Source organism: Melanotaenia boesemani, chromosome 1 (genome assembly GCF_017639745.1).
Source record: "Melanotaenia boesemani isolate fMelBoe1 chromosome 1, fMelBoe1.pri, whole genome shotgun sequence".
NCBI classification, from domain to species: domain Eukaryota; kingdom Metazoa; phylum Chordata; class Actinopteri; order Atheriniformes; family Melanotaeniidae; genus Melanotaenia; species Melanotaenia boesemani.
The window spans coordinates 10,409,588-10,425,763 of record NC_055682.1 but is presented as its reverse complement, the minus strand read 5'-3'; the positions used below and the strand labels follow the sequence as shown (position 1 = coordinate 10,425,763).

The 16,176-nt window shown below is 38.2% G+C and overlaps 1 protein-coding gene across 1 annotated transcript in view; it reads right to left on the bottom strand.

The window, feature by feature from the left end:
• ddb1 (damage-specific DNA binding protein 1) overlaps positions 1 to 15,971 on the bottom strand; it is a 46,818-nt gene extending 30,847 nt beyond the window's left edge. The window contains exons 1-10 of the mRNA XM_041981792.1: positions 15,799 to 15,971; positions 14,416 to 14,564; positions 13,966 to 14,082; positions 13,593 to 13,814; positions 13,286 to 13,400; positions 11,477 to 11,574; positions 5,568 to 5,726; positions 4,315 to 4,398; positions 3,885 to 4,001; positions 496 to 598 (exon numbers count right to left, since the gene is read on the bottom strand). Coding sequence (XP_041837726.1) covers positions 496 to 598; positions 3,885 to 4,001; positions 4,315 to 4,398; positions 5,568 to 5,726; positions 11,477 to 11,574; positions 13,286 to 13,400; positions 13,593 to 13,814; positions 13,966 to 14,082; positions 14,416 to 14,564; positions 15,799 to 15,859 — 1,225 coding nt within the window. The 5' untranslated portion in view covers positions 15,860 to 15,971. The remainder of the gene's footprint in view (positions 1 to 495; positions 599 to 3,884; positions 4,002 to 4,314; positions 4,399 to 5,567; positions 5,727 to 11,476; positions 11,575 to 13,285; positions 13,401 to 13,592; positions 13,815 to 13,965; positions 14,083 to 14,415; positions 14,565 to 15,798) is intronic.
• Positions 15,972 to 16,176: the final 205 nt, after the last annotated feature.

The window sequence follows — 16,176 nt, the reverse complement described above, 5'->3', positions numbered from 1 at the left end:
CTGCTTGCATTTGATGCTTTTAGGGCAGAGATGGTCAATAAACAGCTGAAGCCTAACAAGTACGAGAAGACCTTAACTGGCCTGTGTGTCTTGTTTAAGCATCAAATAAATCCTCTGAGAGGAACCTAATTTTGTAGGATTAAGAGGTCGTTAAAACCTGATGGCATTCCTCAACTTGACTGTTCACTACAGCAGACACTAAGAGCTCTTTGGTTTAGCAAATGAAAACAAATGTCTCCAGACCTAACCTTGGCAACTTTCCTGTTCTTTCTGAAAGCAACAAGCCAAGACCTATGACATGTGCACCATCTGCTCGCACTCATGTGCCGAGCTTGGAGGAGCAACAGCTGGCATCTTGGCCGGCGAGGCAAGCAGATGTGCAGGATTAAGTGACTGTGCTGTCAAACCAGTTGAGGATTAAGGGCCAGATAGAGTCAGGGCCTGTGAGGTAGGTGTTGGATGAGACACAGACGTGCACACACAGGACACACGAACCTTTGATTCCCGGCAGGTCAATGCTGGCATGCTCATGAATCCCAATGCCGTTGCGGATGATCCGGAGAGAGCCCTCTTTAAATGCACCTGAGCATGTCACCAGCTGAAAGCGGCAAAGACAGACAAGGACAGGATGACTTTTTGACTTTTCATGACAGTTGGTTGTTACGTCTTTGTCATTTTATTTATCTAAATTGTAACCAATCTGATATATCTTTTTAATCTGCTTCCTAATAGATAACTGATCTAATATCTACTGATCTAATACTTACATATATCACTTGCATTTCTAAGAAATCTTCACAGTTTAGTTTAAGATCATTTTCAACTGAGCACCTCTAGCAGAGATTTGAACTCACGGAAATTATCAAAAAGAAAAAGTAATGCGATAAATCCTGAGCAGTCAAGATGTTCACTCTGCAGCTCAGTCAGAGTGAATTTAATATTCAGTCTAAACGTTCTAATTATGCTCCCATGTTTTGAAGTCTTCAATAATTTAATTGGCCATTGACATATAATCAATGTCATAATAAAATTTTAATCATCTAATTAGTTTTGACAAAACATTTTAGCTAAAAGCACAAAGGATGTAAAGTTTTCCGATTCTTAAAGTCACAACTCAATTTAAAATTAAACCCTAATTTGGAAATATTCACAGCAATAGTTCAGAGCTCATAACAAAAGCAGAGTCAAGTGTATGTATACTTTATAGAATCAGGCCATCCATCCATCCATCCATCCATCCATCCATCCATCCATCCATCTACAGGCACCGCTCTAGAGTCACCCAAGCGACCATAAATCTGTTGTGCCAAAAATTCCACAGATCCAAGTATGGGACTTTTATCTCCTTGAATTTATCTCCTTAGTTCTCTAATTGGCTCTGATCCACATTTGTACACCATATTGTATGTTTGAAATTGCAACCAGCACATATGATGCATCCAGCAAAGAACAGCACAAAAGTCGCTGAATTTGACAGTGAAACTGGAATCAAATGTAAAACATGGAATATCACGGCATCGGCTCATATGTGGGTGTGACCCTTTATCCCCACCAACTTAGGAGCTTTTTTACAGTGCCTGAGCCAGAAGAACAAGAAAAGCTGGTTGAGTGGTGAACGTATAAATCTGAGCTGAATCAGGACCATTACAGCCTCATGTGCCTTTTCAAAGTTTGAATGTTTAGTTTCTTTCAGTTCAATGAAGCCAACACTTTTAAGTTTGTACTAAAAAAAAAAATTGGGTGCACCTGCATTATTTTCCTGGTGCACCTAAATGAAAAAGTCAGGCACACCAGTACAACCAGTGCAAAAAGTTCGTCTGGAGCCCTGCCAAGTTCTTCTTTAGTAACTGAAGTCATCATTTTAAACCGTTTGGCTTTCTCTGTAACAGGATGTGATGGCATGACATATTTTGGTTAATTTCACTGAGTTCTGTAAGATGGTGCTGCACAGTTCAGCCACTGGATGTTTAACTTGTTCAGCTTCTTTTGACTCTGGATGATGTGATCTAAGAGATCTGTAGTGCTCCTGTACAACTTCACTTTCACCTTCCAAACCTTAGGTGTTAAGCGTCATGTCAGGCTTCTTGTCCTGGCAGGAACTTTGTAGAACTGAAAGTGTTTAAAAGACTTTACTTCACCACTGACCGAACTGGTAGTATTTCCCTCTGATTTTTTTTTTTTTTTTTTTTTTGCTGTTTTCTATTGATTTCTTACCCTGAAACATAAAACACAAGCAGCCTCCAAAGCCAGTAGTTTCTAAACAGACTCTGGCCAGCTTTGGTAACAACTAACTCACATCATATGCTAGCTATTAGCTTAAACAATGGAACATTTGGTATTTTGAAGTACAAGTACAAGTGTTAAACATTGTCACAGCACTAGCAGAAGTGGTTCTGTCAGACTGGTCATAAACTGGTCTTAACAGTCGAGCTCCTCTGACACCGTCATTAACATGACAGTGTTAAGATGCAACACCCTGACTGTTAATAACTGTGGTGCCTGCGCAGCCTGACTGGAGTGCACCAGAATGTTATTTATTCATCCAGTCATGGCACACTAACAAGATTAATGCCAGAGCCCAGATAATCTCACCCCCTGCCACCTGCCACCCAACAATTTCATCCTAATGGAAATGGCTATGATGAACTTGGCACTCGATTCCCTTGAGCATGCTCTCAAATTGTCCCCATCCTGATAATCTTCACACGTTTGTGTATTTGTTTAAGCAGGTTTTAGTCCCTGCGTGATACTCAGCAGCACATCTGTGAACACAATCGTTTTTCAGCTCTGACTACATACTGTGCCGTAACGAGTTCTCTGGAAAAGGTCAGGTTGCACTTTGTCCTGTAGCTCGTGCATCAATCCTCTTTTGTCTCCACATTCCTGGAATGTGTCTGCATCAACCAGGCCAACTGCTCAGTAGATTTGCAGCAAATTGTAAATCAAACCATTTGGGATTGCATTTAACTCGGGATCTCCACAGCATGAAACAATTCGGACTGTATGGGTGAAGAACAGAAGTGGCTGATTGTATGCAGGTCTTTGCCCAGCAGAGTGGCTCAGAGCTCTTGTGGACTGCTGCCTTTCCAGAGCCCTGAAGCCTGCAGTCAAACCCTGCCAAAAAAACCCTTCTGTGCAGTATTGCTCTCTGTATTCCACTGTTTCATCTTTGTTTTCTTCACAGATTCAAGACAAAGACAGAGAAATGTTCAAATGATCCAAGTTATATTATCTGTCTGGTAATAAACTAAAAAACAAGCTAATAGCAGACAGATTTGATACGACTCTGGTTGTACTTTACAGAAAATACATAAAATTGTTTCAAATGGCACATTTGACTTCAAGAAAAAAAATATTACTTGGTAGAAGCATAAAGATGTGTCTGCTTTTTAAATGTACACCAAGACCTTTTTACAGTTCATACCATCTTACATTCATAAAACACGTCGTTTGAAATTTACAGAAGGTAAACAAACTTGAGTGCACAGAAGTGCTGAAGAAAATGAATGTTTCAAACATCCAACATAAGGCCTTTAGTTTAAGTTTCACAACCAATATGTCTTTTAAAAGTAAAGGAAAAAGAAAAGCCAGCTGATATTTGTGTTGAGAGGTGCATTTTAACTAAAAAGAGCCAAATGCAACCTGGACACTACAGTATGGAAGTGTTAATATCTATATAAATATTCCACTGGCTAGATAAAGAAAGAATAGAATAGACAGACTGAGGAGAGTCTAACTTTTTAATAGATCTGGATTTAACTACACTGGTTACGACACTAAAAGAAGAACCTTTGGTAGTTGACACATATCCTCGACCATTTTCTGTGGCAAAAGACATGAAATCTTTCTTCAGTTTTAAACAGAGAACAGATTCTGGTATGTACCTGGCCTTGGCCTTGCCTTTCCAGGTCCACCACGCACATGTCCACTATGGGCCCCAGATTGGTGAATGTCTCCATTACAGTCACATATGAGCCCTGCTCATTGCTGTCCACGTTAAGCTGCAGAGAAACACGCCCACAAATGAATGACACAACAAAATACCTCATTTGGCCTTTCTCATACAGTTTACAGAAAATGCAAGTCAAAGTAAAGTTCATAATATTATGTTTGTATCTATATTGTTTCTATTTTTTTACTTCCTTTAACCTGAATTATTCTTTTACTTTTTGTGCTTAAAGTACAATGACAGCAAAAACTCACTGGAGTCAAATTCCTTGTTTGTGTGTACAGACTTGGTGAAATAAAATGATTCTGATATATATTCATGTTAAACATCATGCGTTAGTGAAACTTTGCTGTCTTGCTGCTTACCTTCACAAGCTGGGAGTCGCCCAGTCTGGAGCCCACAAATACCACACCGTTATCCAAGTAGGTCAAACACTCAGCAATAGATGTCTGTCAATGAAGAGTCACACACACACATCTCAGTCTCTCAGGGTATCTCTATGGTACATTATTCATAAATTTCATCATCTCACAGTTCCCAGAGTGTTAGCTTGTTCAGCCCAAACATAAGGTTGAATCAGACACGTTGCAAACATGAAAGAAATCATTTAGTAAAAAATCTCACAAACTGCTCAATCAACCAAAAGTTGAACAAAATTAGACATTCCTTTAAGGATCTGTCTTTTTGGGTGGGAACACCATTACTAATTTGGAGTGCTTATATACCAAATTATTAAAAGAAAAATAATAATAAATAACAGAGTAAATAAGATAAGAAAAATAAACATTATTTGCAGTCATTTAGTTCAATAGTGTTCAGCTAGACTGAAACTACACAATTACTGTGATAAATATCCAGCTGTGAAGACATTTTTAGTTTTCTAAACTGTTTACCAAAATACCCAGACAAGCTCATCCTAATCAGCATATGGTGTTAGACTGATGGGAATGGGTTTTAAAAAGCACTTATTGTGTAAAAATAATGCATGTTATTTTTGATAAACAATTCATAAACCATTTTCTTTGTGACATTTCAATCTAACACTGCTCATGCTTGCAGAGACTGGTTCAGATTGCAAAGAATTATTTAAAAAGAAATCCGTCTTTAGCTCAGCAAGCAGTCTGTCTGATCGCTTCATGCTTCAGCATCGCCCTGGAGAACCAGAAAGAAAGCATTCTTCCTCTCCAAGCTCTATAAAAAGTCATCACAAGGAAGGTGCTACAAACTAAACACTGTCAGCCTTGAACATGAGATTGATTTTCAAACATAGTATTGAAATAGAGTCATTGTCTAAATCAACTTTTAAGGGATAAGTGACACTGTGGCAAGCAAGAGCTGAAATAATTTTTTCTCATCTTGGGTACAAGAGTAGACAGGCCCATTAGCTCCTCTCAGGGCCAGAACCATTAAAAAGTCAATCGTAATAAAAAAGTGGGGAGTTGCTGAGGCAGTGAGGGGGAAAGGCAGGAGTGGAAAATCAACAAGCAAAGAGAATGGGTGGTCAAGCCAGGTAGAAAGAAGCAGATGGGAAAAATGCCAGAGGACAGGCAGGTGGATAAACAGAGCAAGGACAGTCAGACGGAGATAAAACAGCAGACAGAAGAAGACAAATGAGCACCTCTCCAAGCAGCTCGACGTGCAGGTCTTTGAGCACCACTGTGCCGTCTATTAGTTCCTCCTTCTCCAGCAGCAGCATGAACAGGCGCCCCTCCATGTCCCCCAGCAGGTAGCGTGACCCATTGGGGTCCACCCGGTTGTGGCAGACAATGGTACTTTGCTGTAATTTAGAGCAGAATGTGAGCAAATCTTTAAGATAGCACTCACAGAAGATCAACACACCACAAAAGCTCATGGTATCAAAGAAAAACAAAATAACTCCTAGCCTTTATTTCATGCATTAACAGAGTAGATACATGGAAAAATTCAGAGTACAGCAATGGAGGAGGCTGTTGCTCTACAAAAAAACAGAAAGAATTCAAAGCTTATCACAAAGAGCATCTATTCAGAAAAATGTATGATCTTATCCTTTAGAGCATATGAGACACTAAATCGTATGGATGACTCAAAGTCGAACATTCACTCTCGTCCACACCTATTAGTGACCAATTACCCTAACAAGGATGGAGCCAAAGTACCTGCAGAAAGTTTCTACAAGAACAGCGAGGAAGGACCCCAAAGGCTTCTTGTCTGCACTACTAACCACTGCCCTACCAAGCAGCTCTACCACCCACACACTGCAATTAGTGCTAAAGAACACTGTGACACACTTACACAGTCAGACCAATACTGAACAGTTTGAGGACAAAACTTTTATTTATTGTTTTTCTTACTGCTGTCATTTTAAAACAAATCTGACAACATGTTTGCCATAGATTTTTTTTTTTTTTTTTTTTTAACATGGTAAATGAAACAGCAAAAATATAAAAATAGTGACACAATAGCTTAAAGAAGTTATTTAAATAAATAGATACTGAATACAGTGTTACTCATTCTTAATTTTTGATCTAATATTACTCCAACTTGTGATGTGGTCTCCCAATATTTTATTTCTTTTATAGAAGAGCTGTTCTTACGACTACTGGTCCCAGTTCTGTCTCAATTTCTTAAACTTCCTGTACTTTTTCCAACCCATATGTCTGTCCACCAGTATAGAAGTTTACATCTGTTCTACCATGTTTACACTCCCAAAAACATTCATTACAGACAACTAAAGTCTAGTCATTTGTGATCGAGCTATCACAGTTCACAAGCCACCTCATCTGTGCCCTCTAGAGGACAAACGTTGCAACAGCAGCTTGGCATCTAAAATAAACATGTTTATTTCTGTTCTTCAGTCGTATGTGATTTATTACTAAGACATGAAAATGACACAGACATATATGTGATTTGCTAACGATGGCAACAGTTACAACCAAACTAATCTATGGGCTTCAGCTGTGTTTATATAAAATCACACATTTATAGCATGATGATCACCTCATGTAGCCCCAGTGTGTGATAAAGATATGCTGTCAAGGGGAAAACTGCAAAGCTGCTTAGACTGCGAGAAGCACAAGGAAGAGCTTCTGATGCAAGCTACTGTGTATACGGAGTAGGTTTTGCAAAATATAACTTATAACCATTTCACTTTGGACAAGCTCTCTTTAAAAGCAGCTGCTGGTTGGTTAAACTTGGACTGAAGACGCAAGCGAGACCCAAAACATCTGATAACTGCAGCCAAAATTTCTCTTCTTCACAACAACCACCAGATAAGCTCTGCAGCTGGTGAGCTGTCATGACTGGAAGTGGTATTAAGTTCACACAGTGTGACTCAGCTCACTCTACTTTGCCTTTGAATTAGGATATTGTTATTGTCGTGGTGCTGTACAAGCTGAGTCAATTTCTCACTTGATCGAGCCTTTACTGAACTAATTTCTGCAATCCCTGTGCTTGTGCCATTGTATTGTCTCTTTTGTTAAAACATGGATCCAATTTTATTTTATTTTCGTGGCTCCACAAAGCTCTGAGTGGCAGTTAATCATGTTATTAGACTCTGCAGTCCAGAGCAGTCAATACATCCACCACAGACAAGACAAAGTTTTCACTTCTGTCTGATAATTTATTAGGTACCCACCAAAATGGTTGTTTCAGCAGAGAATATTAGATATGACTAAATAAAAGAACAAAGGAGCACAAACATGAGTAAGGTGTAAAATGCATTTTCAATAGTTACATATGCCCATCAACCTGCTCCAACTCATCTACAGAGGAATGTTAAGCAACTCTGCTGCAGAGACATACCAGTTGGGTAACTGAAAGCTGAATGAGGCTTTTAGAGATATAATAGATCAGCAGGGCACAAAAAGGAGTGAAACAACAGATGGATTGGTAGTGTTTGAAGCCATCGCAGTGCTGCTCTTTTATCTGTGATGAAAACATCTTGGTGAGGACAACTTTGAGGTGCGGCTCATCATGGGTAAACAAAAGGAAATTGGACGACTGCTGAGAGGTAAAATTTCTGTGGTCATCAGCGATGGGGGTAACGCGCTACAAAGTAATGGAATAAAGTAACTTTATTACTTTTTTGGGTAACAAAGTAAACTAACGCATTACACTTGAAATATCTGTAACAAAACTACTTTACTAAACTATAGGAACCCACTTTCCTGGGTTACTGAAGCCGTGTTTGACTGTGTGGGAAGTGCTAAATATGTTTAAGTGGTGCATACACGTTGCCATAGAGATCGATTTGAGTGACATAGCTGCTCGTGAAAAAGAAGGGGAGAGGGAAATGGAAACAGAGACGGAGACGGGGGGCTTCAGCCAGTGGTGGTATTCTCATTACTTCCACTTTATTGCTCAACAGGGCAAAAATATTTATGTGAAATGCACTCTGTGCAGGCGACTGGTGTTTTTCAACTAGTGCCAAGTCAATGAGCAACCTGTCTAACTATTTGTCAGCATAGCATAGCAATACCGAACTTGTGGCGAAAGATCCTGCTCACAAGTCTGCTCATTTGAAGGAGTCACTCAGCAGCTGACCCAGCCTAAACACGCTAAGATTTTGTCAATGTGTCTTGGAGCGCAGCAGGTAACAGAAAGAAATGAACAAGCTAGTTGCAGGGTTAATTGTAGAAGACATGCTGCCTCTGTCAACTATTGAATCGCCCAGGTTTAGAAAAATATTAGATAACATACCCATGACTCGTAAGCTAACATCCGATAGGAAAACATTTTCCCAGTACTTGGACAAGTGTTTTTCCGACATGGACTCGAATCTCAAAAGAACTTTCGATTCCCTGGCTCACGTTCCCTTCCCCACAAACATTTGGACCGCTAACAACAAAAGTTACTTGGGAATGACGGTGAACTGGATAGACATTAGTTTTAAAAGTAAGAAGGCTGCTACTGCTTTCAAGAAGGTGATACGGACACACGACACGGCTATGGAGTTTGTCCATTTATCTACACTGTAAATTAATAAACAGGAAAGTAATAAGTAGTGAAGTTATTATTCAAATGCAATATCTGGTAAAGTAATCTCTTTACACTTTATAGAAGTAACAAGTAACTAGTAACTAAATACTTTTTTTGAGTAACTACCCCTAAACTGTGGCCCTTTCTGAAATGATGCAGATGAATGCTTTTGTTCATTTTAATCCCAGTTTCAAGTTTGGTCAAGTGGAGGGTACCTGTTATGTGTTTAGCTACAAAAACTACTTCTATGAGACAATATTACATAAAACTGCAACAAGTGGGTCACCATAATTTCCTGTAAGCTGCTGAAGGAAAAACATTTTTCTAAATGTCAGATGAGTAAAACTATAAAGTTTATTATTGCACAAATAATTCTTTTTTGCAAAGTAACTGATTGGAAAATAGTAACTTTGCAGCAAAGCAAAGGCTCTAATAATATGTTCACATCACCAGTTCAGTTTCAATTCTGACTCAATATAGATTGAATTTAGCAGCTCGCAATCATAACAGCAAGTGTCTTGCATCCAGCTTTAGTGTGAAAGCAATTTCCCCTCCAACATATGCGCCAGCTATTGTTCTATTGTTCAGAAAATGTCGTATTTGCGAGGATACTTGTTACGACCCATATCAGGGGTATGAGTGGGCGCAACACAAAGGTATGTCGTGGACAGGTGTAAAAGTAAAACTCAGCACTTTTTATTGAGGTGAGCATAAATAAAGAATAAAACCTGAAATCAAACGTAAACAAGTGTTGGGGTTAGTGAAACTGCTGAAAGAAAAACAAAAGGTTAAAAACCATACACAAAACCCTCCGAGTAAACCACACAAAAGTTATACAAACAAAGGAATGCCCATAACTCAGCGTGATAACTAAAGAACAAAAGGTGCAGCAGTTCCAATAAACTAAAGGAACACGATCACCAACAAATAGCCTAACCTAGCCCAACACAACACAAACAAAAGTTAAACACCAAGGTTAACGAAATGGCAGAACACATAGTACCCTGAAGCGCAACTCAAACCGAAACTGTGTGTGAAACGGAGGTAAGCACAAACTAACAAGACTATTATTATATCCCCAAGGGAAACACGAACAGCCAGGTTTAACCCTGCTGTGAAATAAAAGTTCCAGTGTGAGGAATTAATAGTTGTTTTGATAAACGATGTTTCACAGGTCCTTCCTACCTGCCGCTCTTAGATCATATAATCTGCACAACTCATGGAGTTCGCAAATATACTTTTTAACGCATATTTTTTTACTTCTTTTTGCAATGTTTATTTTTCCCAATTTATTTAATTGTTCATGATTCCTCTGAGAGCTGCAATCTCTGCTGCTGGAATCCTGTACATTTCCTCATGTAGGAGGAATCAAGGATCATCTTATTTATTGCTGCAATCCTCTGGTAGTGCTGCAACTTTATGACAACACTACTCAGCAAGTGCATGAAAGGAAAAAGTCTTATAGAAACGAATATGAGCGTTCTCACTCGTATCCGATCTAGAGCCACATATGAAAGTGGCCTGACTCGAATAAAAAAAAAAAAAGTGGACATGAAAATCAGATTTTTGTGACCACATGGCACTAAAAAGAAAATAAGTTAGGAACCACATCGGCAGAAAAAAAATAAAACAAACTTGGGTCACCTATAAATGAAAACCAACCTTCTAACACAAAGTCACAAGATAATAAAGAAAAGCTGTCTAAATTAAAAGCCTTAACAACTAAAGAATTGCAAAGTTTTTTCATTTAGGAAACCAGGGCATTACAGCGCACAGAGAGAGAGTTCTCCAATTATAGACGCAGACTCTAGAAGAGCTCCTTTGGGCTTTAAGCGTTGTTAAATGTGTAGCGAGCAGTGCAGACTGCAACTTAATCTCAATAACACTAAAGGCAGCACAGTATGGGAAGCTTTTAGTCATCATCTGTAATAAACCTGCCTCTTTATACAACTTAGCATCAATCACAAAATTCCAACAAATACAGAGTTTCACATAAAATACAGATTCAGATAAGTTTCATCAATTTTGTTTCAAAGTATTAAACTCACTAAAAGTATTAAACTAAGTCTCAGTTTCTGACAAAACCAGTTTAGCTCAAAATTCCTAAATTCCTAATTAAAATTACTGCAATCCTAACGACAACTCTGATGAATCTCTCTAACAGGATATCATGGATATGTTACATTAACTAAAGTGACTTTTCCTTACTTTGTAGCTCTGTTTTGTTTTTTTCTTAATACAGAAATGCATATTTGCCGGGATGTAAAAATACAAAAATCAAACCTGGTAGCTTTTCGTGCAGCTAGGCTACTGATGCTTTTTGCTTTAGCTCAAGTTGGCAGGTGGACTCCCCAACAGTTTCATTAATCTGCTAAAATATTGTTTATTCTTCTTATTTGGGCAGACTCTATTATAGTTCAGTTTGGCATAAATTAAATCAAAATGTTAAAACTGCAAATGGGAAATTGAAAAAAAGAAAAAAAAAAAAAATCAAGCCTAAAACATTTAGAAAGCAATAACAGTAGTAATTTTTCAATGTAAAAAAAAATTAAGGCATTTTTATGTCTTTACCTTGATAGTGGGTGGTGCAATGGCCAGGTATTTGTCTCCATTGTGGTAAGTGATGGATTCTTGTCCTATGATTATAGCGCCACCAAATGGCTCTGGCACTAAAATACAAGCACACAAACGAGATTCAAAGTTAAAGTTGTACAGTTACTAATCAAATCATCTAATCAAATTTTATTTATATAGCACTTTTCATACCAAAGAGCAACACAGTGTTTTATATAATAACAATGATTAAATATCAAATTTAATTTATTTCAACATCAAATTAAAAAAAAATAAATTAAAGCAACATTTCACATACCAAAAAATAAAACCTAACCAAATTAAAAACACACACTTAGTCATTCATTTTCGCTCACACACTCATACAGATAAAGCACACAAAAGGCCCCCCACCCACCCACCAATCCCATTTTACTTCAACTCCAATCCTGTGAGGAAGCAATATACAACAGACTGTCTATATGCTGTTCTAGACAGTTACACTCAGTACAAACCAACACAATTATCTTTATTATTTTTGCATTAACTCCCTTTAATCAGTAGGGTTGGAAAACACTGACAAAAGAAAATAAAGAAACAGGCAGAGGTATATTTTATTCTTCAAAATTAGTAAATACAAGTTTAGATGCACTCACAGGCCACTTAATTAGGTATACCTGTTCAATTACTTGTTAACATAAATAGCTAATTAGTAAGTCATGTAGACATATTTTTGCCATAATTTGGGCTCCTTTTGAGCATAGCCAAGCCAAGTATTGCTGCTGACCAGGTTTAAATAGCACCTGAACAGGCCCAATGTTAAATTTTCAAACATCCATGATGTATTTAAAGTGAGAGTAACATTAACTTAAGTCCACTCTAGCAACTTATTGATTATTAACATGCTACAAGTCCAAAGTAAGCTAACAAGTTAACACTGCTCTAACAACAGTAACCAAGATCCAGAGACTGTTGAGCCCATTACGTTACTGTACATCTGTCCTTTAATTCCTCTTTCCTTATTTTCCTCTCCTGGGGGCACGATCGTTTTACCCTTTCAGACATTTTTCCTGTTGATTATCCATCAATTTCCAGGTGCTTTTTTTATTATTATTTTTTATTTGATTATTTGAGGCACCCCATCTGTGGATCACGGCGCCCTTAGCATTTGCATATACAACTCTGCCATGCCCCCCATGCCACAGGGACAGAGACATCCTGAGAAAGACTTGTGAAGGACCTCCTTCATGTCTCAGTGTTTAGTGCTCTATGAAAAGTACAAGTGTAAAAAGACTCCGTACATCTCATAGGAGATTCTGCCTTCTCTTCTGTGTAACATACTTAAACTGATGCAAACTTCCTGTCCATTGCATTTGGTTTTTGCAACCAGTCATTCCTTTGCAGCATTTATTTGATGTGCTCATGAAGAGTCTGTATCTAACTTGTTGGCAGAAAACCCTTTTAAAATCAAATTTGAAGTAAATGAAAAGAAACTGTTTTCAAAATCCCTTAAATTAAATAACATTGCATAAGAAATCTGGTTGATTAGTCAGAAAATGACAAGACAATTTTCACAAAAAGCTGCAACATGATATATTTGCTCTTCCTTACATCACATATCCTGCAATGTAACCACTGTGCACACACCACAACAATGATGAAAAACAATTTCATGCAAGCTTAGATTTTAATTCATGAAATAAATAATATAATTAATCCCACTAAGGTCTTACTGTTCTGCAATGTGGAACAATTTAAAAATATAGAACGAAGGGGAAAAATTGTTTAAGAAGCTGAAAAAGGTTAAAGAATTTCAACCCTGATTACCTGGGATGACCATGGATGCCTCAGCCTCCACATTCTCCTGTTTCCAGGGGCCCTTGTTAAACTCCTTCTCCCTCAAAGAAACCTCATAGGTCTTTACATGGCGTCCCTGGGGGTCCTAAGATACACCACACAAGACTAAATTAGACATTTTTTAAATTGTCTTGAACGAGAACAAAAATGTCAAAACTATGGGAGATGAAAATAAGGATGGTAAAAGCAAAAATCTCAGCTTTACAAATTTACAAACTAAGTCTTTCCTGAACTCTCAAGGACAAAATCACATCAAAGTCTGGTCTTTCAACCGCACCTGATAGATGAAGCAAATAGTTGGAGCCTGGCAGCCGTACAGGAAGTGAACATCGATGATTTGCAGCTCCTCCAGTCTGATGTTGAAAGCCTTGAGCTCACGGTTGTCCCGGTCCAATGGGATCACCTTGAAAAGCCCATCATACAGCCTAAGACCAATCATGCGACACTCCGGATCCACAATTCCGATAATCCCCGTCTCTGATGATCGGCCGATACGATCCTGGAAAAAAAAACAGAAGGTTTAGAGAGTTGATAGTACTCTCTGGGAAAAATAAATAAATAAATAAATAAATAAATGAATGAATGAATGATATGTTCTCTACACAGGTAGTTAACTTCAAACAGGTTTAATACTCCACAGATGACTGCACCTGGACATTGCCGTGGGCGCGGGTAATGATGTCAATACTCTCCCCATTCTGTTTGTATTCAAGGATGCAGGCGTTGTACTTGGATGTGAGAATGAAAAGCAAGTCCTTGCTCTCACCCTGAAGAAAAAATAACACCAAAAAAAACAAAAACAATAGAAAATAAATTTTTAAAACAATCAAATAGTGTCATTTCATTATTAAGCTTTTGTATAACTATTCCAACAGGGTGCCACAGCCACAATGTAACACTGCTTCTGACATGAAGAACCTCTACAATTCTAATTAGTAGAAACAACGTTTAAAAACCTCTAAATTAATTTGTCAGTCAAAAATTGTCTTTGTAATTAAATTAAGGTATCTGTATATAGGTCAAGATAGCTGTATGTAGTATTAGTGTCAGCCTGCTGATGTAAAACTTCCTTCCAACTATGATTAAAGATGACAAAGTACCTTAGGTCGGAATAGCTCCATAACAGCAATCCTGCCATACATGCCTACTTCCTTGACAGGCCTCAGTCCCTCTGCTGTCACCACATAGATCTCCAAACGTGTGTTTTTTGCAATGAGCAGATTGAGATCCTCTGCAGAAGTGAAATGACCTGTAGACACAGCAGCATTTAGAATATGTTACTTGCACAGTTGGTTAAGTAGAGTGGTGCAGAGAATTTAAAAAAGAAATTATCAACCATTTGTGGCAGATTATCAGCCACTCTGAATGACTGCATTGAGTATGGCTGTAAAGAGACGTGTTCAAGCAGGTTGGAACAGGTGGAGAGAAGGATCAGGTGTGATATGTGATAAACAGAGTAGCTGCAAGAATGAAAGGAAAGGTGTACAAGATGACGATGAGACCAGCAATGCTGTATGGTTTAGAAACAGCAGACAGGAAAAGACAGGACACAGAACTGAATGTAGCAGAGGGTCAGAAATAAGTACATCAGAAGGACAGCATATGTTAGATGTTTTGGAGAAAACGTTAGAGGCTAGACTAAGATGGTTTGACCAAGTACAGAGGAAAGATAGCGAATATATCGGTACAAGGATGCTGAGGTTAGAACCACCAGGCAAGAGGCCTAGGGACAGACCAAAAAGAGGATTTATAGATGTACTAAAAGAGGGCATGAAACAAGTTGGTGTAAGAGTCATATAACATTTGAAGAGTCATTTGATTTTTCAGTCATTCAACAGGAAAGACAAATATAAGTCAAAATAATCACTAGCATTTTGTTAAGGAGAAAAAAATTGTTGGTCCTAAGACTTTTGAAAATAAAAATCTAATAACCCAATCCTTTTTAAAATTGAACAGACCATTGGCCAAAAAAGTTTCTTTCTACAATGAAAGAAAACAAGTTTAACTAAACTAGTCGTATAGCAATCGGATTCGCGGGCTACAAGATAATTCAGTGATACCATCTAAGCCCGACTGCTGTGTCACCTTTCATGTGGCTTATGCAAGTTAGATTTAACAACATTTATACGATCGTTTTTTTTTTTTTCAGGTAAATGCAATGTGATCTGTGTCATCCGGAGGAAACGCATTTTGATCTGCGTTTATTTATAGCCACAAAAACAACCAGCGTTGCATAAAAAAAGAACAAACAAATGTCCCATTGACCGCATCAACCTTATAACATGCATTATACTCGTGTGTGCTACGACGTGCATACACACAACTACTCTTCGTCTTCAAGTAAACATTTAACTTAGCAAAACAACAGCTAGCTGCTACCACAGGCCCGTGTGGAGCACTTGGTTGTAGCGCGGGAGCTCAGCTAGCACGCAGGTGGCGAATGTTTCATCGTTGCAAAATTGCAGAAACTAGCGGTTATTTACCTGTGATGCAGGCGTTGACTGCCGTAGGCTTCTGGGCTGTTACCACGTAGTTGTACGACATTTTAACGACAACAAAAGACAAACACCAGAGTAGTGTTTTAATTTCACACAAGTGACAAAATCATTGATATTAAAACTCCCGGAAGCAGTTCGCCAAGCCGTTCAGGTTAACGTCACGACGAGCGCTGGAAGTGTGTTAGAGCGCCCCCTACATTGTGGAGGGGATATTACATGGAAAATGAATTTATCATCTGTAGCACACTTTGTGCCTTGAAACTGTTCAGTCCATCGAGTATACAAAATACGAAATCAACACATTGTATTCAGTTATTTAACTGCTGATTTAACAACACAAAATAGTAAAAACAAAACAAAAAA